At 39.8% G+C, this 27,783-nt stretch overlaps 1 protein-coding gene across 2 annotated transcripts; it reads left to right on the top strand.

Moving 5' to 3' along the window:
• Positions 1-9,814: 9,814 nt before the first annotated feature.
• LOC145774304 (uncharacterized) lies at positions 9,815-27,349 on the top strand. Of its 2 annotated transcripts, XM_082585513.1 has the most exons (6): positions 9,815-10,005; positions 10,430-10,516; positions 11,043-11,158; positions 11,566-11,632; positions 24,589-24,718; positions 25,280-27,349. In XM_082585513.1, exons 1-6 carry the CDS (start codon positions 9,912-9,914, stop codon positions 25,899-25,901), a joined length of 1,116 nt encoding a protein of 371 aa, XP_082441639.1. In that variant the 5' UTR covers positions 9,815-9,911; the 3' UTR covers positions 25,902-27,349. The 2 variants fall into 2 exon arrangements, with proteins under 2 accessions (XP_082441639.1, XP_082441640.1); XM_082585514.1 differs by lacking the exons at positions 11,043-11,158; positions 11,566-11,632.
• Positions 27,350-27,783: the final 434 nt, after the last annotated feature.

Genomic DNA, 27,783 nt, shown 5'->3' with positions numbered 1-27,783 from the left:
GTACATGCAATAACTTTCTTCGTACTGTATTTGACATTGACCGCAGAGAAAGCATAAAAGGTGTAATGGAACTCAATAATTTAAAGTCAATTAACCACATGAAAACTACAGAGATTGCAACTTTCATGTTTAAATATTCAAAAAAGCTGCTTCCCACAACATTCAATGATATACTTATGTGTAAACAATCAAGTAGCCTAACAACAAGAAGTAATTCTCCTTATATTCCGATATATTGCAGAATTAACACTTGCAAACAATCAATACGGTACACGGGGCCAACAGTTTGGAACAAGCTTCCAACTACTATAAGAAATGAATGTAAAACTGTAAAAGGCTTTAAATCAAAAATAAACAAGCTAAATCTTCCTTGAAATAATCCCATCTAAGTATTACATCATGCACCAAACATACTAATATTTTTTTTTTTTTTTTTATTTTTTTTTATTGTCCAGCAATGATTAGCCAATGTGTGTAGATTTATTAGCAAAATAGTAAGATTGTAAGTACTCTTACTGGCCTTCTGGTTCTTGTGTTTTTTTGTCCACAGAAGTTCTACAGAGTCTGCAGAAGTTTTTCCATCCTTTTTGACCAATCTCCATCTTTCGGTGAAGCGGTGGCCATGTGCTCCAACCAGTTGTTTTATTTCAATATCTTGGACTGGATCGTCATGCTATTGTCTGATTGTTTATCTATCTTTTTTAACGTAATATGCCAAATTGGATATTTTTTGTCACTTTAATATGGTTTAACGTGTAAAACATACGGTAACCCAAATTTATCATATTACTGGGACATACCACTACTACATCCCAGCTGGCGATGACTGTCATTTTTGCATTAATTCAACGTTAGCCAACATTAGATCGGTGTGGAAGTGGCGAGTTTAGCTGACAGGGGTCTAAAATTATCGCTTTATCAACGTAACTTTTATCAAAGCACGCTTGATATCTTTAAGACATAACTTCCCTGGGTATAATTGAATTTCCGCAAGATGATGATGTTGTTTTTTGCTAGTTTGTTTTATTTGTTTTTTTGTCATTGTTTCATGTCATCAAGTTATAGCCTATCTATTTTGTGAGTCGTGCAAGGCCTGGTGCGTTGCGCTTGAAATGGCTTTGCCCGTGGTAGGATTTCTTTGTGGGGTTTTCTTTGCCTGCCTTGCTCTTTGCTATGAGCTAAACGCATCAAGACGTGTTCCCCTTACGACCATCAGCACTCTTGATAACGCACCATGGCCGATCTTCATAGCAACTGTCCATACAAATCTTCAATATATCAGCTAAAGTTATGTAGGCTAATAAAGTTATAGCCTATATATGTTTATTTGTTTTGTAACATTTTTTATTTTTTTTCCCCTTTATATCATAAATTTTTCTGAAGGTGTTGCGACCGTGCCAAATTTTTTTCAACTCAATAACTTACTTCGATCACAAGCACGTTTTAACGTTCGCGTTTTGTCGCTTCTACCTTTTTCTTGACCTTTGCTATGTTGATGTGTATTGTTTTGATATGATGGTCAGAAATAAAAAAACAACTGAACTGAACTATCTGCCAGGCTTTAGACATTCTCCAGGGCGAGTCCAAGGTGTATTACGGAGTCTTGCTTCCAACCATCACAATTTGAGGGAAGAAGTTGACCAAGATCAGTGATCTTGTGACCTGTGAGGAGTTGAAAGTGAAAGTCCTTGAAGGGGTGAAAAAACCATTCAACAAGTGCTTCAACAACATGAAATGCGTTATGGCATCATGTCTTTGTCTCTCGACCTTCAAGAAGTCGTGGCTACAATTTCTGCAGTAGGCTACGTTTCCACGGATGATGCTGACGCACTGCGAGAAAAAGTCAAGACAGATGTAATTCGACTGTTGCGAGAAACATCAAGCTAGGTTGATAGGCCTACTGAGAAGAGTGACACCAACACCAGTTATGACTCCGAGGATGTATTTTTTGGAGTGTATGCACCATCCCGGTGAAACGTCGGTGCAGAAGGAAGCAGCAATTGTGGACGCCTTTTTTTTCGGACAAGAGCAAGTCCTTGAGCTTTTCGAATACCGAGTTAAAACATCTGTTCATTAAATACAACACTCCCATTCCTTCCAGTGCTGCGGTGGAGAGACTTTTCTCTGTTGGAAAAGATGCGCTTAAGCGAAAGCGGGCAGCACTTAGTGACTCATTTTGAAATGCTCGTGTTTTTGAAAGATGCGTAACAATAAATTTCCCTTAGAATGTGTTTTCTATAACGACGTTAAAATAACAGCGTAAACGAATGATAATTGATAACATTCGTTTTCAAGGTCATTTTTGCGTCACTAGGGACTTGAGTGTTTCCTAGTGTCATTTTAGACAAACGTAGCGGAAGAATGAGCGGTAGCGCGCGCTACTTTGGCCCGAATAGCGGTAGTGGGTAGCGCGCTACTTTTGTAAGTTGGTAGCGGTAGCGCGCGCTACTTTGGCCCAAGTAGCGGGTAGCGCGCTACTATAAAAGTAGCGGGTGCCCACCTCTGCCCAAAAATATGGAATGATTTACATTCAGAAATAGTTGAGGCTACGAGTATTAAAACTTTCACGAAAAAGCTTAAAGTGTATTATATGAATGAACTTGGTCCGTGACTGTTTTTATTGTCACAGTATTGACGATTGTTTCGATTGAACATTGTTGGTAGCCTACTACGTAGGCCTACTACCCAGGTAGCAATAGTTGGCGTGCAGCTGGCGTCATCAGGGCGGCGAGCGCTCACATTGGCGACATCGAAAATCGTTAGCGGTAGGCCAGCGCCTGGATGGCGAATATCGTCATGACTTTTTTTCTTCAAAGTTCATCGTTTTCTGCTGGCTTCGCGCGGTCGACTTTCGTGCGAGAGACGCGCTTTCGATTTTTGCTCGTTTTCCGCTGACAACGCGCTGTCGAGTTTCTTACGAAAGGCCGCGCTTCATTCCGTTTTAGTTGCGCTTGATTGAAGTCACGTGCCATTTCAAACACGCGATTGATTTGATTCAGTTGAAGCCTGTTTGCTCAGTTGTTGGGTAGACTGCTGTGTATTAAAGCTTAGGGTTAGGGACCTCGTTAGTTAGTCGTTAGGTTACTGCGATATGCAATTGTGTTGCTAACAAATTCACTAAGTGGTTGATTTGATGGTGTCTGGTATTCAGTATTCTAGTCACTTGCGGTAAACCACTAAATAATGTTACACGTAATTTATGTGAACATGTTTTATTGCATTTAAGATGTAACTACCAATGAACTTAAGGCAAAAGTAGATAAGGAAATAGCTACAAAACAAATTAGGCTATCGTGCTTTTTCAGCAGGTTTTTAGGCACATTGATAGAGATTTCGGTAATGCAATTACAGTACTTTAGTGCTACAATGCAATAAAAACCTAAGTCTGAAGTTAGTCTGTGGTACAGGTATATACTGGTTGCTGTATAGATTGTGTATTACTAATTTAATTTTTGTATATATTATATTACAAAATTAAGATCGGAACAAACCATGAGGAATTATTTGTTTTACATGTGCTTTGTTCACAGGTTTATTCTTAACTAACTGTAGTTTTGTTTATAGCCTATTATTGATACAAGGTTTTCTTGGACGAGAGATACAGAAATGGAACAATATCATATAATAGAGTTTGATGGAGAGAATGGCGCTATGGCAATTATCCATAATAGTTGGATCTGATTCTGAAACCTGGTGACCGCCATTCAACCAGACAAACGCAGCAAAGAATGGCATTCAACCTATTCCTGGAAAATGGACGATGTTTCTAAGAAGATATAGCTGCGGTTAGTTTTGAAGTGTTGTGTTGATTTGTGTTCACAGTGCTTCTAAAACTAGAGATACACACGAAAGCACCAGAAATAGTAGTCTACTACTCTACTGGTTTATTATTATGATGTAAAAAATGGCAAAACCTTTTTTGATGCCAACATGATGCAGTATATATTGTTAGCCTAGCCTATGCTTTTCAGGAAAGGATCAACCCAAATTGTTGACTAGGGCAGGCCTCAAAACTCGTGTTTTTTTTCGGCAGCCATCGTGGCCTACCGAAAGCTCCTTCTCGGCGGCCAAATCTGCGTGCTTGGAGGCCAAAGTAACGATAGCACAAGCAAATAAAATTAAACTTGCAACAATGTTAAAATGATAACTTAGCGTTGTTGAACTCTGGGCGACGTCCTGCAATAGAATCGTTGCACCACGCGATAACTGCTTTATCGGGATTGTAATCCGGTATTGCGGGACCATCTAACGACACTAAATTGTTTCAACTGCTCGCAGCTCAGTAAATTGTTTCAACTGCATACCGCCTTTCATAAAATCTGACCATTTATTCCGTTATGATGTCACCATTGAGGGTTTGAAGTCACTAACCCACAGCGGGAACATTTCTGAACTATGAAGACACGTGTATTCCCCTCGGATGTCAACTAACCTAGTTTTCCTTTTTAACAACGATTCAATGTCCGACAACATTGAATCGATATAAAAACGACAATATTGCCAGCCAATGTAAATTAGCACTTCGGATTAACACTTTGCAAGCAAGACCTACAGCGCTGGTAATCGCAGCTGGATATATTCCATACAACAGCAAATGTTCCCGCTCAATACACAGTGGTGATTATGACGCGCTGACCTAATTCTGCGTCATTCTTACTACATATTTTCGACATTTAATCCACGATCATAAGATGTGCTATCTAATAATGAGTTAGTAGTGTAATTAAGTTGTTGTTGTGAGCGAAATTGTTTTCACAGAGAGCTCATTTTGTATTATTACAGATGTGATTCGAAGGCAAGCCAAGGCGACGGACAAAGATATCGAATCTGCAGTGAAGCGGTATTTGAAGGCGGCTGGTGACAGATAGCAAAGCCAGATAGCACAAAAACCTCATTAATCTGAATTTCTCTGCTAGCTTCGTATTAACCTTTATTACCGGTACATCAGAGAATACAATGGAAGCAATGGTAGTGTTCTTGATGTTGCTGTGTATTTTCTTCCAGTGCTGTGATTTTGACGTATTGCAATACCTACAATATATGCTTATAGTTATGATACTGTAGTACGTAGTACACAATTGGTTTCTAACCGGGAGTAAATTTTACTTACCCCTACCCTAGGCTTAGGGTAAATCTTGCAAGCAAACATTTTAATCAAACTCATTTTACTTTCGAAAACCAAGAAAGTTTTTTTTTAATAGAATTTTTTGCTTAAAAATTATTGTTTCGCGAAAACTGTCAAAATTCACTTAACAGCTGCTGGGCTTTTACAAATAATCTCATGTTTATAGTCTTTAGCTTTGCTCTCCCATGGCTTGGACTTGTAAATTGTTTTGTTATTTGTATGACAAATGATCAGAAAAACCGCCATTCATTAATTACTGAAACATTTTTTAGCATTGCGTTACGAAAATGGAGCTGTGGTAAGACAGTGTATTAAAAATCTTCATTGTTTTCGTTGTTTTACATTTTTGAATTGCGTCTCGCTTTAACCACAAAAAGACAATTAATACACAAAATGCTTCAAAAAGTTTTAGTGTTTTGTTTTGATAATTTCGCAAAACAACAGCTGCTGCTGGTGGCCGAAAAAAAGGAGGCTTCAGCAGGGCGACATTCGTCAGTCCAGCGACAGTGCGCGCAGCCGGAAAAACGTGCCAGTAAGTTTAGCGAAATTCGTAGGTGTACAGACAGCGCGCCGTTAACTAACTTGAGCGACTTTCGCCATCGAGGTGCTTACGCACAGCCGACTTTATTGTCGAATTTCGCCAGCGTTACGCCGGTTATGCGATGAGCAGATCGGTGGCGGCTGGCTGGCGATTATCGCTGGCGCGTCGCCAATAACTTCGCTAGCGTGGAGCTGGCTAGACGCCAATCTTTGCTACTTGGGTACTCACGAACTGATGCTACGTACTACTTATTAACGGCTGCAATCTTATTAACTGTAGCCTACTCAAGTCGACCTATAAACTGACTGACTTTGTTAAAGTATGAAGTTACAAACTACGTGGTCACAGCGGTAAACCATAATCTCTTCTTGGGAAAATTTTAACATAAAGTTCCCTAATCCGTTCGTCTGTATATAATGACCGAAGAAACACACACTTGAACTTCTTTTCAAACAGTGTATTCCTGTAAAATTAGCCCGAGGCTACCGAAAACGAGGGGGTGCAACGCCTACACCACTTAAACTGTCACTACACAACAGATTACTTGGATAAAAGACGGAACCTTTGTCCAGCTAGCAAGCACTAAGCCAACAGTTAAATGTGCGGCCAACTTTCAAACAATCATTTTACGAATGACCAGAATAGATATCAATATCTCAAATTCACGTAGAAAGTAACTGTGACGCAATAAATGAAAGACAATTATGAAGTCATTCCAACAGGTGTTTAAAGCTGATGTAATATTTCCTGTTTAAACAGGCCCAAACAAGTCCAAACAAGTTTGACACAAGTCTATGAACGATGGTGCAATTTTGGCACATTTTCTAGCAACTTCCATGACGTAATATTCAGTAGACTTGAACGGTTTTATATGACGTTTGATTTGTACAGAGATTGGCCGTAACACTACGATAGGCCTACTTTTAGTGTTTTTGCTTCGTCCTTTATGCTAGCAGTTAACAGTTGTTGTTTTTGCATAGGTGTCTTTTTTTCTTTTTTTTATATATGATATTTTTTGATATTTAAATTTGATGATATTTTTTGATATTTGAATAAAACCGCAGGAATTCACTGTTTTGTTTACATTTTTACGGAACTTATGCTTATCTTGTTTTCAACGTCGTCACATTAAAAACTCGGGAAGCAGCTGACTAGATGACTAATATAGTCTTTCGCTGCTTCCGGTCTGTTGTTGAATATATTTGTACCGGTTTATATTTGTACCGTATACTATTTTTCGAAGCAGACAAAATAAAAGGTTTCTCTCTCTCCTATATTTTCCATTCTTTCTCAAAAAATTGTGCTTGTGAAAACTATAGAAAGAAGTTGATAGCACCTAGAACATCACACAACTAAGGCGAAAGAGCCATGTCCATTGAGTCCTGTTTTTGTCATGAGTTACCAAGGGGGTGGGGGGGACTTGTATACCTGGGACTGGTATATAAGTCCCCCCCCCCCACCACTCTTGGTAACTCATGACAAAGACAGGACTCAATTCAATTTTCTCTTTCGCCTTAGTTGTGTGATGTTCTAGGTTTTTCCAAAGAAGTCAAGCTTTAACTTTAATTCAAAGAAAATGAAGGGGTGTACCAGTAATGTTTAATGTTTGTAATGTTTTAACTTTAATGTTTAATGTTGCCAGTTGATAAAATTCGAAAGCGACTAAAGGTTGTAAACATAAACAATCAAAATTCTTTTTTCTCTCTCTAATCAGGCCCCACTTGGAATTTGCAGTGGCGGTTTGGATTCCCCGTTCTGTACGGGACATTGATTTGTTGGAGAGGGTGCAACGAGGAACAACAAAATGCGTTTATGGACTGAAAAACATAATTTATGAACAAAGACTGTTTGAACTAGACCTTTTCTCCTTGGAAAAACGGAGATTATTTTTTGACTTGACAGAAGTTTTTTAATTAGTGCACAAGGTTTTCGTATCACCATCTTGCAAATATTTCCTCTTTCACTTAAATAATTCAACCAGAGGTCACAATTTTAAATTACACAAACAGTTTGCTAAACTGAACTGCCGTGAATTTTCCTTTGCCAATGGAGTAGTCGACACTTGGAATAATTTACCATATGCTGTTGAGTAGGCTAGTCATTAGTATGTTTATTGCTATATTTAAGGGGTACCTCTAAATACCCATTGTCAGGCATTGTCGGGCATTGTTGAAAACTATTTATGATTGTGTCTTATCTTCTCTGCTCCTTGTGATTTTTCTTTTCTATTCATATCAATTGTTATTTGCGAGTATGTTAATGTTTTCTCAGTAGTACCACGTGTAATGATAATGATAACTACCAGTTAGTCAATGAGAAACCTGATAACTCAATTGTGAAAGCATCAAACTTAGGGTACCAGTATTATATAGGCTGTGCCTATATTTACGCTATATAGTGTAATAATAGCATGAATAGTGTTGCCAGATAAGGAATTCTGCCCTAATTTGAGAAAAGTTTAAAGTTGTTGAAGACAAAAAATTGTATTTTGGAAATTTTTTTTAGTTCTGGGGAGATCAAAACCCTAATCTTATTCCTAGCTCTAACCCTTACCTTAACCCTTCTTAAATTTAATCCTAACTCTGGCAACACCTGATTGTGGAAAAATAGCCACTTCCTATTATATATGAAGAAACAAACTCAAGCACAGGTTCAGATTTGGTTCCGAGTGCGCTTGAGTATCGTAGGCCAACACATTTAGAGAATGACTGCAATTCAGCAGCATTTATTGGATGAAACTAGATGAAACACATTACCGGTATAAACAACATTTTAAAAACAAGCATAAATTTAACTATCAATCAATTACCGTACTGTTTTTTTTTTTCTCAAAGTATTACGACAAATGGATGCAACCTAGTTCGTACCATGAACAGTTCGTACCTTGAAAAGATCAAGAGAAAAAAATTTAAAAAAGCCGTAATTGCTGATCGCAGTTTCCGCAATCATTTTAAAATTTCCCCTCTGAAAAGATCGAGAGAAAAAATAGCTCAAAACCGAACTCCGCTGATCGCAGTTTCCGCAACCATTTTTCCGCAGTTTTCGCTAACCTTAATTCTAACCATAGAGTAATCTATGCTCTAACCCTAACCCTCGCTGATCGCAGTTTCCACAAACATTTTTCTGCAGTTTCCGCTATCCTTTACCCTAACTATAGAGTAATCTATGCTCTAACCCTCGCTGATCGCAGTTTTCGCAAACAGTTTTCCGCAGTTTCCGCTTACCCTAACTCTAACCATAAAGTAATCTATGCTCTAACCCTCGCTGATCGCAGTTTTCCCAAACATTTTTCCGCAATTTTGCAGTTTCCGCTAACCCTAACCCTCGAGTTTGTTTCAAATTGTTTGGGGAAACTCCGATCAGCGACTTGGGCTTTGTGCTATTACTGCGATCAGCGATTTCGGCTTTTTTTATTCGGCTTCTTTTCAGGGTACGAACTGACTGCACGAATGGTTCAAGGTACGAACTAGGTTGCACCCACGACAAATACACTGATACATTACATTGAAGTGAGAGAGGAAGGAAGCGAAAGACCTTATGAGGTCACCAAGTCAGCAAATTGGATCGGTGGTTCAAAATCTGTACAAGAGGACTTTTTAATTGGGAGTGCAAGACCTATTCCTAGGGGTTGCTTGGATGCTGAATCTGAATCGTTAGGATTAGCTATAAAATAATGTAAGAAGCTGTGTGTTGAATTGTAGGTAATTATTATTTTTCAGTTGTTCTAATAAAGCATATGAGAACTATTTGGCGATTTCAAGATGATGCCAACAAGGAATAAGGTCAAGAATCACTGCTCTAAGAGTATGCGAAACTGCCAGAATCAAGCTTCCAAACAAGCTTTCTCAGTCTGAGAATAAAGATTCCCACACTCAATTACCATTTTTCAACTGTTTTCAAAAACGTTTGTGAACAATGGTACTGTTTACTTATTTCCGCAATTAATTTGCATTTATGGGAAACTATAGCCATTGCAAACAAATAAGCTAGAGGTTTTTTAAAAACCATTTTGTAAAAAACATCTTTTTGACAAAACTTTTAGCTTGCCAGTAATTTTTATAAGCAATGCTTGCTTGTTTGGACCAATTAGGTTGGTCATAAGACAATGTGGTTTTAACGATTAACTAATATTTTCTCACAGCCAAAATATTTGTTATTGGTTAATAACTTCTATTAAAATTTGTTTCTAAATGTTGTAAGTTAAATAATTCAAATATTTATTGTATTAAATGTAACACTGCAACAATGAGTCTTAAGTCTCAAGCCATGATATTTGCAGCTGGGTTTGTTGTATGTCTTGCCATTCTTTTACCATTTGTATTTAAATTTAATCAACCAGGTAATTTAACTTATGCAGAATACTGTATCTTTTGCTCATATATGATTACTATATTAAAAAGACAAAGGCTATATTTACCATAAAACCATATACTGTACTGTGAATATAGCCTCTGAAGCTGTATTCCCCTGTTTACTCTGAAAGCAAAATAATATCCTAAATTAGGATGATCATCGCCCAAGTGGGTTTTGCCCAGTTGGGTTTGCCCAGATGTCGTGTTGTTGGAGCTTTTAGAGATTAGTAATCTACATTTGATGTAATTTGCTCTGCTTGGCTTTTACGTTGAGCACTTTTTGTAGTATTAATAGTATTTATTGTTTATACAAACTAATATTTTTATCTCTAATTTTGCAATTGACAAATACACCAAATGGCTATTTCATGAAGAGGATATAAACTAATCTAAATGAAATGATACATTTAGTTGCAGATGTTTCAAAAAACAAAGAGACCATCTTCGGACCTGGCAGCCCACCTGTGGCATCACAAGATCCATCTGGGCCAAAATCAGGTGGAGTGTTGTAATTAAATACAGCAATAAGTTACGTTTTAATTTGTGCCCATTAGGACAACTCTGCGATTACAGTTACACAACTGGAAATAGCAAAGATACGTATTATAATTCGGTGAGCTGCTCCTGTTATTTTAGAACTTCTCACCACTCAGTTGACAAATAAGCTACTTAGCATAGAAGATGGGGTTTGCCATCCAGTCCATCTTGATTAGAGCAAACCATTTTTTGCCATTTGATTTATCTTCACATTCTCACTTACATATTCCCAGGCAAATCTTTTTGCAGAGCTGTCTTCAAAAGACAAAAGTATTATTCGTTTTGACATTACTTTATATGTCACATTTATGCATTAAAATACTTTGTGAGCCCCATCCTTGGATGAAAGTTAGTGGATAAGGCGCTGCTTGCAGTTAAATATATGTGAAAGATCATACCTGTTTTTTTGAAACATTGACATCACTGTTAAGGGCTCAATGCCAAGTCATTGCAAGTGCAAGGTATAAAACTATAATTTGAATTTTAGATTTTCGTACTGCAACACCTTCCAAGAAAGGTTGGGCCACCACACTAGCTCCTATATACACAATCGGAATATTTCTATATTTGATATATATTGTGCATCGAATCTTGTCTCAAAGGGTACGTTATACAAAGATAGAAAACTTATGAGACGGTGCAATGAATCTTTGAATTTTTTTAAACTGGTAATGTGAAATAGAAAAAGAACAAAGTAATTAAAAAAAAAATTAAAAAAAGACTCCCCAGTTATCATTCAAACGGCGTTCTTGCATTTTCTGTGCTTTCAAGATTGGTTTAAATGTATTCATATACAGTTACAGAACATGTTCACATAAGTGGTTATTTTTTTTCATTCATTTATTTTTCTAAACTTATTGAGGTGTCAAATGCCAAAAGGTTAAAACTAAATCAAATAACCGGTTATGTGAAACTTTTTCTCCACAGTTTGTTTTTGTTGTTGTAAGTCTATGCTTTGGCTAATACTGCAAGGTTAGGTTTCTGTTAATGAGTTCCTACAACCGTTTTAGAAAAATAATGAGAGCAATCGAGCGGCCACCCTGCGAAAGAAACGGAAAACTCAAATCAGTGGTCTACGTACGTTATTCATAGTTTCATATGTTCAAAATGCTTTCAAAATTCATTAAGATTCAAAAAAAATATGTTGACACATTCAGGCGCAGATCTATGGGGGGGCCCGGGCCTCCCCCCGAAATTTTGTGAGAAATTGTTGAATGGTTTGATATGCTTCTAAACAGCTGATATTAGTCCCACAGCGGACTTACAACCCCTCCTTTGGCACGCGTGTGACGTCACGATATTGAGAATGATGCTTTCAGTCTCTATGTCTCTAAAACAAAGTTTGCCTAATTTTAAGCGAAACTGCATTAAAAGAGCGAGTTTTGCCAATACCAAACATTCAAACATCTCAGCCAGGAATTAGCAGCAAGAAAACATAGAGAATTAGCTTTATTACCGAAAAAATGCTGTAGAAAACATGATCTTATCCTTTTGATATGCCACCGGACAGCACCATTTTACAGGAATATTTATACCCATATTTTTGTTGAAAATGCTCTCAATCAGAATGCACCAAATTCAAAATAATTTTTCAAAATTTTCTTGGGGAGGCCCCCCAGACCCCCCGCCGTTGGGTGTCGCCTTTGGCGAACACGCAGCTACGTCACTGATTGTTCATATCTGTTTTATCTTTTTCTTACTTTTTAATTCATTTTGAAATTTTCTGGCCTCCCCTCCCAAAAAAAACTCCTAGATCCGCGCCTGGACACTAGGGTGCCACAGGCGCCCTCATGTGGCCGAAATCACCTGAACTTTTTTTCTGGTGTGACATTTCACATATTAACAGTTCTGCTGCTGGAAACGAGTTAGCTCGTGCAATTGTGATGTAATTTAACGTCACATGACGTCACAATGCCGCAAAAATCATAATGTGTTGCCAGTCTGGGGGCCTGACAGGTTGCTTCAATTTTCAACCAAAAAAAACGATTTTTAACCCATTTCCCCGCCAAATTCTTAAAATTAAATAAAAGTCAAAACACCAATCAGTGTGAACAAAGCTTGAAATTCAGCAATAACTTCGAAGTCTAGAGATTCTTAGACTGGGATCATGTTGCCAGGCAACTAGTATATTGATCAATGCACATAGGTCATGTAAAAGAGCTTAGTTTTTATGCAGCATAGTAATTGAAATATTCTATTATTTTTTAGGGTTTAGACTAATATACCTATTCATTTAGAGTCACTAGACTAGACTGCTTACTGGTACTAGCTAGAAGTCCTGTACGGTAGGCTATCTAACCCTAGTCGCTAAAAAAATCCAAGCAAGCATTTTCTTATGAATATAGGCCATGACTAATTGACTATGCTATGATGTCAACAAAACTTATGAATGTAATGTAAAGGCAAACCAAGCGTGGTAGCCTATAGGTTTCATCGAAAGGAAATATGTTTGCAATCGCCTAATTGGTTAAGTTAAACTTCGGTACCGTACAGTAGCCTAGCTATCGGCCAGCAAAAATTGTCATTTTTACATCGTTTCAACGTCGCCAGACGTTGAAATCGTGTAAAAAAGGAACTTTTGCTGACCAGGTATAGGTTGCAACTGAGAAATATTTACAAAAGCCATTCGATTTGTTCAAAGAACCGAATTAGCCTAACAGTTCGTATTTACATTGATTCAATGTTTGAATACGTTGAATCACTCGGCCTATTATTTTTCTTTACATTGATTTCACGTCTGAACAGGTTGATTCAATGCAAAAAAAACTGTTTTGCTGACTGGCGCGCTTGTAAATGCAATGGTCATTTCGACGATCAATTGCAACACCGATTTGCTCCAAAATTTCAAAGTGCGTTTCAACAGTTTGGTAACCCATTTTTTCATTACCATGGCAACAAGAGAAAAAGGAGAACTCCTCTCACTTTTTCAAAACGCTGGCAGCTAAAGTGTTAAGGCACTTTGCAAAGTTTGATTGAGATTGGACAAAAATTGGATGTGCAGATTGAAAACGAAAGTCTGAACTGAAATACAGTAAAATTAGGGGATTTCCCTAGTTTGAACATCAGTTTTTTTGCTATTTCTCATCTTTTTCTCAACATTGAAACAAGGTAAATTCAAGAATTAGGTTAGGAGACCAGTGCCAGTATGTCAAGATCTCAATTGAGGTCAAGCATGACAGCTCCGCGCCTGTTGCATTGATTCACCATCTTGCAACATTGAATCAATATAGCTGACTTGACCTCACTCAGGGTCTTGGAATAATAGCTTTAGTATTTCTTCTTCTGTTGAATCAGTGTTGCAGCGCCCAGGAAAGCTTAGTATTAAACCCATGCAAGTTGTGACTTAATCTGGGAGAATATAGCAGACAGCAAAGATAAGGCAGGTAGCCTACTGTAAGAAAGGGTTATGTTACCTTCGTTTCTTGCAGGAAAGGCTAATAATGTTGCAAAACCTATGGTTGTATTCAGGGCTGCGATTTTTGCCTTTTTTGGTGACGAGGTCACTCGACACGCGCCATCACTATTCGACAAACGCCGTGCCTTACAAAAAAAAAAAAAAAGGAAAATAAAAAGGTAAAAAAAAACTGAGAGAGGACTAAACGTCGTCAGGTCGAGGAACAATCGGGGGGGGGGGGCATCACGTGATGCAATCATAAGAGTGCCGACTTACGTAAACTTTCTTGCGCCAGGTACTTCAAAGCAAGGTCTAAATGTGACGCTTCACACGAGAAACTCCCAAGGCGTCAGCGCCGCCATTTTGAACACTGCGGGAGAATGCTTTGATCGAAGTTCCAACGCCTGGCATCAAACATTTCGCCACACACGTTTTGTGCTATTCGACACAGCGGGTTTCTTTTATAGATAAAATAACCGAAGTAGGCTACTTTAATTGTCAACGTGTTTGCAAGTTTTTATTTATGTCTGACTTATGCACTTGTTGTTCCAAGCTTGCAGAAATGTTTTGCAATGTGAATAAAGAATAGTAGACGGATAAACACGGTTGCAACTTGACTTCCATCCACTAAAAGGTTTTCTGTGATTACGTAATGGGCGATTTTGCATTCACAAAAGCACACAACCCAGCTGGCAAAACCCGTCGTTTTTACATTGATTCAACGTCTGCAGACGTTAAATCGAAAAAACGAGAAGCGAAAAATATACTAGAGTAGTCTATCACGAGTCACGACCGCACTGTTTGATTTGTAGTGATGTACCAAAAGTAGCGATACGCACGCTTTTACGTTAAATAACTCAGGGGGAAAAGTAAGTTAATTTTGGGTTGATTCAACGTTCGAGTCAGCACAAATCTCTTTAATTTTCCTGGCGGGTTACATTGCGTACCCAAATAGCAAAAATCATCATTTTTGCATTGATTCAACGTCTACAGACGTGAAGTCAATGCAAAAATAACAAATTTTGCTGCCTGCGTAACAATGCCCAAGAAGAAATTTACGTTTGTTTTACATTAATTCGACATCTAGCGACTTTGAATTATCATAAAATAACGTTAATTGTTCAACCAGGTACCGGTAACAAATTAATATCTCACTGCAAGATGATTGCCTCGATTTACGTTTACACTAACATAATTTCGGCACAATTGAGATACCGCGAGCAAACACGAGTCTGTTTGATAAAGAACTAGCTGTCAGAATCGGAATCATAAGACGCTGTATGGGAGGATGAGGTTGTCGCGTCATCACTGAAATACTTGAAGACGCAAAACTGCCCGTTCATGAACGCGCAATGCCATTTGATCAGAATCATTATTTTTCTTTTCTGCCGAAGAACCGTTTATCTAATTTCGTATTACTTTTTTAACTTGACCCCGTAGCTTTTCTAATTCCGATTTGTTTCCGTCATAAAATTCTTTACAAATTTTGCAAAATACCACACTAATAGCAGGTAAATTCCACTTTTTAACTGTATCTTCTTTCACCATAATTTATATTCGCAACGACATCGGTAAACAATAAGCATTCGATGAAAGAATAACATTTGCGTAACAATTAAGCCAGTATTCGTAAGGTGGCAAACTTTTTACAGTTCACAAGAGCATTGTCGGCGCATAAAATAACTTGCGTGATGCTCTGGGCTACCGCCGTGTGACACGCAATGAAGAAGCGCATAAAATTTCGTTTGATTAAACATTAAAGCATACGGCAATTGTCGCAGCAATCTAAGGTGTGTTGATTTGGCGACGGCAATGTTTTTTGCCGTCGTAGATGGAATCACTCAACCAGCGTGCGATTAAAAACAGTAAGTGACTCTGATACCACAACTTGTGCGGTAACTCGCGGCCAAACGCTTATAATCTGACTCTTGTGACGTCATATTACTATTCGACAAACAAGCGTAGAATTTTTGGTCGTTCGACAAGAAAGAAAAAATCGCAGCCCTGGTTGTATTGTTTTTTAGGTTATTCTACTAATGATAATTGATACGGTAGTGCTTTTACAAATCGGTCTGGTTAGTATTACAATAATGAACAGCCAGTCTCAGAATGCTGAGAAACAGTATCTTCTTCTTTCTACTATTCCAACGAAAGATGATCAGAAAATCAAGGGAAGTAAACTGCCAACTTATCATCAAGTGATTTTAAGCTTTCTTGCCTTTAAGCAAGGAGCTTGAATCTCAAAATCCCACGCAAAGGAAAATCCAAATATCAGTAGATGCAGCAAACGAGACAGTGAAGGACATCTTAACGTTTTACTACAAAGCTAATATTCCAACAATTCATCCAAAAAAAAATGGCTCAAAAAATTCAGTCTTTTTGAGATGAAATGAGTCTTATCTTCAAAATTCAGATCGAATACTTCCATAGGAGTGATGGAAAGCAATCGGAAAGGATTAAGGAATTTAAAAAAAAAACTTCAATCGACCTTTCCTTTCTGGCCTCGCGATGGAATGAAGAAGATGTCAATTGAGGAAGATAGAGAATTTTTGTGGAGCATGCAAACTACCAGAGAGGCGTCAATGGCAGGGAAAGACAATGCTTTGCGTAAGACGTTGAAACGAAAACATTCTAGAAAAGAAGCAGAAGTGCTAAGGAAAGAAAAAGAAATAAAACGTCAAGAGGCTGAATCCAGCAGCAAAAGTAACACTTCACTTTCTTCTAGCGATGATACCAGTGATGAAGTGACTGCAGTTAACACTGCCGAGCCTTCTACATCCACAGAAAGTAAAAGGAGTCACCGTCGAGTTGTAAAAACCGGTACCACAATATTTGCACCACACGACATTTTACGATCACCTGATTTAGTGGCCACAAGTTTACGAAACAGAATAACACCAACTGCATTATCTGCAACACTACACTCGTTAATCAAGAGTTGTTCTGGTGAAACTATTTGCGTAAACTTAAACCACATGACGGCTCAAAGATATAGAGTTGAAACGATTTTCAATATTTCTGAAGCGGTTAAAAAAGGTTGGGTACCTCCTGAAGTTGGAACCATTCATTGGGATGGTAAAATGATGGAGTCACTAACAAACCCTAATAAGCAAGTTGATAGGCTTCCGCTATTACTATCAGGTATTGGAGGCTCAAAACTGCTTGGTGTTCCTTATTTGCCTGCACAAACATCCGATCCAAAAGGAAAGCAAATAGCCAATGCAAGCATGGAATTGTTAAACAATTGGAACTGTACTGCATGTCTTGCTGCAATGGTGTTTGACACCACAAGTAGCAATACGGGCAACAAAACTGCGGCCTGTATCCAAATACAAGATCATGTTGGAAAAGGCCTACTTTGGGCAGCATGCAGGCATCATATTGAGGAGATAATACTGACGCATGTTTGGGAAGAACTCAAAATAGAAAGCAGCAGTGGACCCAACATTTCCATATTTCAACGCTTTAAAAGCAATTTTCAAACTCTTTCTGATAGCGCATCAGGTTGTTTTCATACATCAAAATCGCACGAGGAAATTGATCTGTTTTTCAGCAAGCGGGAAGAATTGTCTGAGCTAATAAATCAAATGAAGCTCCATCCGGAATCATTCAAATTTTTAAGAAGCGACTACTTAGAACTTTTGAATTTGTGTCAATTTTACTTGAACATTGAGCCACCTACCAGTAAGGATATGTCTCTCTAAAGACCTGGTGCATTACACAGAGCCAGGTGGATGAGCAAACTTATATATTCACTGAAATTTGTGCTCTGACAAGACGAAATTCATAAATTGCCCCAAAAAAATGCCCTCATGAAAGCATCTCAACTCGAAAAGTTAAAGAAGTTTCTACAATTTACAGTTAATTTTTATGCATCATGGTGGTTTACATCCCCCATTAGCTGTGATGCTCCGCTGAATGACCTACAATTATTACAAGCATTGTCTGCATACAGAGAAATTGATTCAACAGTTTCTCAATGCGCACTCAAAGCTTTTAAGAAACATTTGTGGTATTTAACAGAGGAAATGATTCCATTACACTGGTCTACAAATTTCAACTTTTTTTTTCAGGTTTGAGTTTTGACAACTGATTTTGGCTAATTTTGGGGCGCTGAATCCGAAAATGAACTTAGATTTTCTCTATCACATCAAGTTTTTTTTGTATCGTTGCCATTATTTTATGAAATTGACCAATTTTACCCTTTTTAGTGCAGTAAAATGTCAAATATAAATATTTTGTGACAGCTATAAACTTTCAAACACAGAGATATGTTTACACTAAATTCATAAATTGGTTCAGATTTCCTCTAAAATAAAAAAAATTCTTGTTATGATAATCGTAATAGGACATAGTGGAGATTGGTAGCGTTGCGTTTTTCCATGCTGGCTTGAACGTTCAAGCCAGCTGGTTGCTGGGGCAACAAAGTGGCTACACCAAATACCCATGTTTCCTATGCTACTGGGACAGCAGGGCCAAGCATCAGCACTGGAACAAAGAAGAGTGGCCTCCAAGGCTCACCTTGACACCTGGAGACAAAAATATCATATGTGATCAGTTAGTTGATATCAAAAAGATCCTCTTGCCTCCTCTTCACATCAAACTTGGTCTCATGAAACAATATGTAAAAGCTTTGGATCATGAAGGAGAGTGTTTTAAGTATATATGTTATGCTTTTCCTTGTCTCAGTGAAGAGAAAAAAAGAGCTGGGATTTTCAATGGACCACAAATCAGGCAATTGTTAAAGGATGAAAATTTTGTAAAATCAATGTTGCCATTCGAGGCTAGAGCTTGGAATGCTTTCAGTGCTGTTGTGAGATATTTTTTGGGAAACAGAAAAGCAGAAAATTATAAAGATCTCTTAAGGGAGCTACTGCTTAGTTTTGAAGATTTGGGATGCAGGATGAGCATCAAAGTTTACTATTTGAAGAGCCATGCGGATGAGTTTCCAGAAAACCTTGGGAAAGTTAGTGAAGAACAGGGTGAACGTTTCCACCAGGATATTAAAATTATGTAGGAACGTTATCAAGGTCGGTGGGATTGTCATATGATGGCCGACTATTGCTGGAGTTTTAAAAGAGAAATTCCAGATGCTGCTCATAAAAGAAAGTCCCTCAAAAGCGCATTTTTAAGCTTATACCGTAAGTGAAGAGTTCATATTTTATGAAAGCTCTTTTTTTGACTGTTTCTGAACTCGCCCTGCCCAAGTCCCTTTGAGTCAATCTTTATTTTGGCACTTTGCTATTTCTGTGTATGTCTTCAGAATTTCTGCACTCCATTGGAATGTCTATGTGCATATTGTGTGAACTGTAGGCTATAATTCAGATAATACCTTGTCACTGTCCTATCGACATGTTCGTCAGCATAATGTAGCGTTTGATGTTATTATGGTTGCTCTTTTGCATGCCTATTTTTTATTTCAAGGCATGAACTTTTTAATAAAGACAACGCAAATTTGTGTGAATATAATATAGAATGCTTGTTTGCTAATTAAAGCTAGATTATTGCAGGTAAAACAGTGTTTATTGCATCAGAATTCCTTGTTTTGACAACAGAAGGGGGGGCAAAAATTGATTTTTTTCAAAAATTAGGGATATTTCATATCTCAAAAACGTGATGTGATAGAGAAAATCTGAGTTAATTTTCGGATTCAGCGCCCCAAAATTAGCTAAAATGAGTTGTCAAAACCCAAACCTGAAATTTTGTGTAGACCAGTGTTATCACTGTTTAGTGCCAATATTTCTAATGCTGACAAGGATGCAATTTCTCAGAAATTGCAACAACAACAGAACAATAATTAAAATGGGATTTTCCTGAAAAGATTTTGAATTGGATTTGGAAAGTCAATTTTTCCAGATGTCACTGAACTTAGTGAAAATGCTTTCCTGCCTGATTTTGTCGGTCCCGATTCGTGGAACTTTTTTCATCTCATGAAGATAAACTCCTCATTTCTTTCTAAGTCATCCGATGAGTGGCATGAAGAACAATCATATGTTGAGGCGAAAAGAAAGTTGATGCTTTCAGAGTCATTAATGATGCCGCTGAGCGAGGCGTCAAGTTGGCCCATGACTTCTTGTCAACTTCAAACCTTGAAGAACGCTACCAAAACATTCTCCAAGTAGTCGAAAATGCGAGGAAGGTATTACCTAATCAACGTACTCGACAACTACAGTCTGAGGGCATACATGGTTTTTAACCATGTAATTGTCAAAGTACTGACTGTATAACTCCATAAAGTGTTGTCAGCTTACACAACGTTGCAATCAGCATTATTTGCAACCTGTCATAGCATACCAATAGCCTATTATGCTGCATTTTACTTTGTAATTAAATACTAGAAAGTAGTGTGTTATTAATTGCCATTTTACCTTTCCATTTCACTATTATTGCAAGCGTTAAAATAAATGTAGGCCTCCATAAATTTTACGCTATTGTGATTTTGTTGTTAAGTAGTGGATGTCTGGACTCTAAGCATTGTGCTTTGTGTTTATCTTTCTGTGTTACGTTTTTACTGACTATGTTTAGTGCGTAAAGATCCAAATTTTTGTTTTTGAGTCCAAGTTCCGCACAAACATAGCTGAGATTTTGATCTTCAAAGACCAAAAAGTTTTCAATAAACAAAAACGATTAGTTAATGATTTTACTTTTGATTCTTCAAATGCTGTAGTAATTTTATCTCAATAGGCATTTTCTTTACATGGATCCTTTTTTATAATGCATGAAACCTCATATTTTTAGGCATTTTTCATAAATTGTTGAACATATACAATTCTTCGTCGTATGAGCTGTTCTTCTGGACTATATGTTTGGGCATGATGTCATCAGCCACTCGACAGTCTCGTCATCCAGGGCCTTCAGTCCAGGCGCTCCATGTGGTGGTTGATGGATTGGGCAGTCATGGACGACATGATCTACTGTCTGGTCTGTGGCGCCACACTCGCATCCCGGTGAGGGAGCCAGGCCCCATTTGCACATGTCTGAACGAAAGCGACCGACGCCGGTTCGTAGGCGGTTAAGCCGGACCCACGCAAGTCTTGCGAGGGACATTCCCGGAGGATGGGGATCGACGTCGGGTAGGAAATCACGGAGTCGGGAAGTGTTGTTTTGCCACTCCATGTTCCATGTGTAGTTCGTCCAGTGTGCCGCACTTATTCCAAGATCTTCAACGTTGTTCAGAAGCTGTCGTGCGGCGGGCACAAATGGGCGTCTTGATTTCAGTCGCTGCTGTCCTCCAGGTAGGCGCTGGAATGTACTGTGGAGGAGGTGGTCGGGGTCCAGTGCGCGACGAGCAAGGGAAATCATGGCTCCTTTACGGCGAAGCTCAGCAGGTTGGATGCCTGCAAGGATGGGAAGGCAATCCGTTGGAGTGGGACGCAGGCATCCAGTCACAGTGCGTAGTGCGTCATTGATGGCGGTGTCAATGTGGCGAGTGTGAGAGCTGCGGCACCACACTGGTGCGCAGTACTCAGCGGTAGAATGGACAAGGGCCAAGGTAGCTGTGCGAAGGGTTTTCGCATCAGCTCCCCAGCCGGAACCCACCAGCCGCCTCAAAAGTGCAACGCGCGCAGATAGTTTTTTGCGCAGTGACTCCAGGTGTCGTCGGTACGTGAGTGACCTGTCCAGGGTTACGCCGAGGTAGGTGGGTTCGGCGCAGTAGGGTAGGTGTTCGTCATCGGTGGTAATGTTGATCTCACGTTTTGCTTCCTTGTTGTTTAGGTGGAAGGCCGCCGACACTGTCTTTGCCTTGCTGAGCTGTAGCTTCCATTTCTGGAGATATGTTGATATAGTTGACATGTCCTGGCTTAGGTTCCTCTCCATTGACTGCCAATCTCCGGCTGGATGCAGGAGAGCCAGATCGTCTGCATAAGCATACTTCCTGGAGATGGTGTCAGGCAGGTCATAGATGTAAGTGTTAAAGAGGAGGGGAGCCAGGACAGAGCCCTGTGGGACGTCGTTCCTGAGTCGACGTAGTCTACTTCGTCGGCCGCTACCGGTGGAAAGGGTAAAGCTGCGGTTTTGCACAAGTTCCATAATCATATGGACCATGTGCCTGTCAGGAAGGAGACGGAGTAGTTTGCAGGTAAGGCCGCTGTGCCATACAGTGTCGTAGGCAGCCGTGAGATCGACAAACACGGCGCCAGCCTTCTTTTTTGCCGAGAAGCTGTCCTCGATGTCTTGGGTCATCAGAGTGACCTGGTCTACAGTTGATCTTCCGTGGCGAAAGCCGGCTTGTTCCCGAGGGAGCTGAGGGTCTATTATCGGTTCGACACGGGCGTAGTCTTTTGCGACAAGTCTTTCGAGTATCTTGAAGGGGATACAGAGCAGAGAGATGGGGCGATAGCTCTTCGGATCCCCTGGGGGCTTCTTCGGCTTTGGGACTGCAACCACTAGGGCTCTTCTCCAGATTTTTGGGATGCGCAGGTGACGCAAGCAGCAGGAAAGGAATTCTTTTAACCAGGACCTCATAGAGGGGGCAGCTTGGAGTATTAGTTCCGGGCATAGGTGGTCAAGGCCCGGGGATTTGCCTGGCTTTAGGTGCTGGAGGGCGGAGGCAAATTCTTCTGGGGTAAACTCACCAGAGATGTTGCCCTCGACAGGTGTTGGGACCTTCCAGAGGTTCGTCATTTCCTTGAGGACGGACTTGTCTGATTCACGGTCTCTCGTTCTGTGCACTCCATTTTTCACAAGTTGTGAGGCGATGGCATTTGCTGAAATGGGGCATTGGCAACGAGAGGCACGTGATCTGCCAGTGAGGTTGTTGAGTGTACTCCAAGCTGTGCGGCTGGAGTGCGTGAAGTCGATTGAGTCTATGGCTTCTGTCCAGCGCTTCTTCCTCTTTGAATCCAATCTTGCCAGCAGGGCTGTTGCTGAGTTGGTGGTGGCGGTACCCTGGGGGGAACGGAGGAAGTCGCGGTAAAGCCTGTCGCACTCCACATCCCAGCAAGGTATGTAGTTTTTCCGTCGACCTCGCGGGATGGAGTCTTTTGCCGCAGATATGATTGCATCACAGAAGTCCCGGTAGGCTTCATCCACTTTGATGGTGTGTGGGGGTGGGAGGTACTGCGTAGCTTCGTTTGTGAGGAAGCTGTAGTATTCCCAATCGGCCTTTCTGAAGTTCCATCGCTTGACAGGCTTGCTCGGAATAGGTGTGGCAAGCAAGGGGGCCGTGATTAGCGAGGGTCGGTGTTGAGACCTTGGGAACTTCTCTAACACACGTCTGTCCGGCTGGCGATCATTGGGGTCATCACTTGCGAAAGCCAGGTCTGGGTTCGTGCCAGTGTTCCAACGACCGGAGTGGAAGCTCTGTGCGCCCTTAGGATCGTATAAGAGGGCGAGGTTGTTGTTGGTTGCCCAAGCGGCCAGACTATCTCCGACGTTGTTGATGGAGTTGTACCCCCAGTCAGTGTGGTGGCAGTTAAAATCGCCAGCGTAGAGGCTGGGGTGGGGGAACACTGGGATGGCTGTTGATGTTATCCGCGAAGGTGGGGGCTTGTAGACATTGACGATGTTGTAGCCTGCTACATCTACACAAAGCCACTCGATCTCCGATTGAGCTTGGGATTGGTCAACCAAGGACCAGCTCAGCCGGTCATGGACAAACGTGGCGAGGCCGTGTTTCCTGCTGCAGGTTGCGCCTGCGAGTGTGAAGTTGGTTGTTACCAACTTATCCACAGATGTACAGTGAGTCTCCTGGAGGAGGATGATGAGAGCTTGATGCTTGGTGGCCAGGTGCTCGATGATGTTGAGCTTGCTGGCCGTGATGCCCTCGGTGTTCAGCTGCAGTACGGTGGGTTGTCGGTACTTTTCGACAGTGCGAGCACTGCCGTGCCCTGAAAAGAGCATTTTCCTACCCACCCTGCGCTGAACAGTCTCATTAGCTCTTGTTTGACAAGCTTCGTTTCGCATACGTATTTTGTATAATTTCGTATGTTACTGACGGGGGGGACCACGTGAAGGTGCTTGTCTTCCTCCCTTCCTCCCAATATACAATTGACACATGGTCTGTACGATTGTAAATTAGTAAGTAAGTTCACCAGAAAGTGTTCAAATACAAATACTCTAATTGCTTGTTCAAAGTTCTAACTGAGGAGAAATGTCTGAGTTTTGATGATCTAGAGAAGATTTTACTATTGCAATTGTGAAAATTTACCCTTAAAAACTTTAAACTTAATCTGCACGTCCAAATTTTATCAAAACTTATTGAAATTTCTCACATATGCTTTTTTCACCAAGTGTCACACATAAAAAAAAGTTCAGGTGTATCGGACGCAATTTTAATTTTTGAGGGGCGCCTGTGGCACCCTACTGGACACATTTATTACTTAGTTGAATTGGTCTGTGTCAAGCATTGATTTTTTTCAAACTACTTTTACTTTTTGAATTGTTTCTAAAGGTATTTCTATATAAACTTTTCGCTAAATTCATGCACGAGAATTATTATCTTTTTTTCTGGTCTCAAAAACGTCTCAGCGTTTGTGTTTTGTTGCTTCTTCTTTTTCAAAGACATCTTCTTTGTTATAGCGTGTGATGTTTTCACTTCGATGATCAGAACTGACATCAAGAAAACTGATAAACAAACTTGCCTGTCATACTTCACCGTAGCCTGACTTAGCTCATATCTGTAACATTTCATGTTCAGATGCATCCCAGCTTCAGCAGCTGGAAAAAGAGATTGACACATCCCAGAAAGCTGTAGAAGCAATTTTGCAAAAGGCTCATGTCGCGATGAGCAAAGCGTATCAAGAAGTCTCCAGTAGCAGTTCACTAAGGTGAGAATGGCGGTTACCTGATCATTGAACTACAACCGCTGATTTTTTGAATGATCAAGCCTCATTGGAAGCTTAATCCTGTAGCCTACATGTCGAATATTTCTTCCACTGCTTAGCTATTGATCAGTTTTTAAGTGAGTTCTAGAATTTAGAAAAACTAATTCCATGGATGTGATGCGTAAATTTGCAAAGCATCCAATATTGAAATAGGGCTTTTTGAAATAATGCATACAATATATAAACTATTTCTAAACGATCAAATGTCTGCTATTGGTTGTTTTTGAGATGTCTATGAGGTTTTGAACTACGAGCACCTTGGCATAAAGGTTTTGAGTTTGAAATTCTTGTCCTACAAACTGTTGTTGGCAGATACTTTGCCTGGACCAGATATCGATGAGTGAAAGATAGCTTTTTTATTTTATCGGTAGTCGAGTCTGCGCCACCATTATCTGATCCATATTAAATTAGCGTTGACCAGTTTATGAAGCGAATTATTTGGCCAGCACGGGCGGTCATGTGGAATTTGCTTGTGTGTGAAACCCCTTCGTTTTAATATTCCAGTGATTCTTATGAAAGCGATCACAATGAAGCGAAACTTGTAGAATTAAGTGAAGGAACCACATCAAGTGCCAACAATGACAGCCACCAGGACAGCAGCTCGTCATCTCCTTCAGAGAAAGTAACCGTTCATCGCCGCAAAACACACCATCGGAGGCAGCAGTCTTTCGCGGACGAATCTTCCACGTCGTCAAGTGGCGAAAAGGAAGGTTACTTCCGGAGCGACTTCATCACTGAATCTAGCTCATCAGCTCTTCTAGATGAGGAGGAAGATACATCTAGCCGCCTCGAGTTTTCATCCGAGAACGGAGGCGAGCTTGGAGATATTTTAAATGTCGCATATCAATCTTCGTCGGTGACTAACCCTCCATACGTTGGCGATTCAATTGAGAACCGAGACAAAGATGGCAGTGTTGAGGAAGTCACTAAACACGGTGCCGACGAAACGTTAGGCAAGGACATGATGATACCAGAAGGCGCGACGAAGAAGACGAGTCCGAGATCGAGAAAGAAAGCCGAAAATCAAAGACTTTTAGAAGATAAAGAAAAACTTCGGCAAACGACACGGAAAGTCTTGACTGCAATGGAAGAGATCAAGGACTTTATTAAAGATCAAAAGAAGTAGTTTATTTGAAGTATCTTGTCACTGTATTACGTTTTAACGAATATGTTTTATACCAGTTTTGATGTTGTGGTTAAGTCGTATCCATTGTTTCAATCAGTGTTGTGTGATGTGTACTATCTATCTTAGATGTTGCAACGTGTAAAGAGCTTTGCTTTTGACATTTAAAATACCGGTAGTATAAGTTTGACCAGACAAACTGTGCTTACAAATTTAAAAGTTTCAACAACGGTGTCTGATAACAGCCAGCCTTTTAAACGGCCGATTAATCTAATCGTTGGATTAGTTAAGCGAAGATCTGCGTTTGCGATGCTTACTTGTGGATGAACAATCAACTCTCTAATCAGCGGACTACGACGGTGCATAAAGAAAAAAAGGGTCCAATGATCAAGCTGCATATTCGGTAGATTTATTTAATCAGTGGATTATCTACTCCTAGTACATCGAGCCCTAAAAGTTGTCAAAACCCAGCATTGTTGCTTCGGTTTGTTGTTGCTTCAGTTTTACCCCAGACAGCAAATCAGTCGTTTTTTACATTGTTTCAACGTCTGCAGTCTGGGACTGCTGTTAATGGTCTTCAGGGTGCTTTTAACTTAAATTTTAGTCAATGAAAGTTTTAATTCTTATTCCTTCTTTGCTAATGAAATTCTATCAGTTTGCTTTTTCATTTGAACTGATCTTTAACCGCCTACATTTTGGATCAATTTCTCCTGTTCGAGATGTCATTGTGTTCTGAAGTTATAGCTGTCAACTACAATGTAAACTCGACCTTCGGTCGAAACAACTAATTTTCCAAACTCGAAAAAAAAATCGAAATAAGTACGGTACAGTATGTATAACAAAATAAAATTATTTTGGATTTATCACTGCAAAAGTATGACCAGTCGCGGTGAAGATTGGGAATTGTCATAAACTTCAGCTGCTGCTACGGCTTTATCGTTAGTCCGAACAGTCAATCGATGCTTACGTCACAGAGCGATTTGAGAAGCGGAACCATTGTGTTCAACTGCGCTTATCGTTTGTTTAATATCCTAAAAGTATTTTTTATGCTTGTAGCCTTTATGTTATATTGAGAATGTAGCTGCTTTCGCTTGCAGGTCTCTGTACCGAAGATGCGCTCGTGACGAATCATTTGCACGTTTTTCAGGTGTGGCATGAATTCTGTGTTGATTTTTGTATTTAGACTCAGCGTGCACACACCCAGCTGGGAAGAACAGCCCTTTAGTGGTGCATGCACCTCTAGTTGAGAACCCCCGGTTTTAACAAAGCATATTATTGTTTTTTTATACTGATCTCTCGGGCTTGGACATTGACATCCTATCGTTGTGAACTCCACCTGTCCGCCGACTTTTAAATGTTAACTTGACGAAACTTTTGACAGAAGCTTTTTCATGAAACGCAACACGAGTAAATACTATAATTATATAAGAATAAATATAATCGGACCGAAACATCCTGTTATTGTTTTCATCACGAAGTGGAGCACTGAAGGCGTAAGCTTTTCATATCAGCAGTGGCTTGTTGTTTGAACATTTTTTGCGAAGAGACCGCTTATCATTACCAGTTGCTGTGTCAGACAAAAACCACTCTGTTGTGGGGTTATAAATTGAGTTAAATCTCGATGATTTAGCGTCTTCTGTTTCCCACATTGCAAGGGTTGGACATCAACGAACGAATGTCTCCCCTGTCGGATTCCATGACGTCTTTCCGGGTTACAGTAGTCCCCAATTATGAAGCTTACCTCGGGATCGCACGATTTTAGGCTTATTAAACGGGGACTACTGTATTCCTATTCTAAGATTCAAATTTACTGTACGAATGTACAGTACTTCTTCATTCACGTGAAGGAATTTTGGCCTATCTTGATCAGAACATACCCAGTAAA

Source organism: Aplidium turbinatum, chromosome 7, assembly GCF_918807975.1.
Source record: "Aplidium turbinatum chromosome 7, kaAplTurb1.1, whole genome shotgun sequence".
Classification (NCBI taxonomy): domain Eukaryota; kingdom Metazoa; phylum Chordata; class Ascidiacea; order Aplousobranchia; family Polyclinidae; genus Aplidium; species Aplidium turbinatum.
This window is presented reverse-complemented; position numbering and strand designations above follow the sequence as displayed.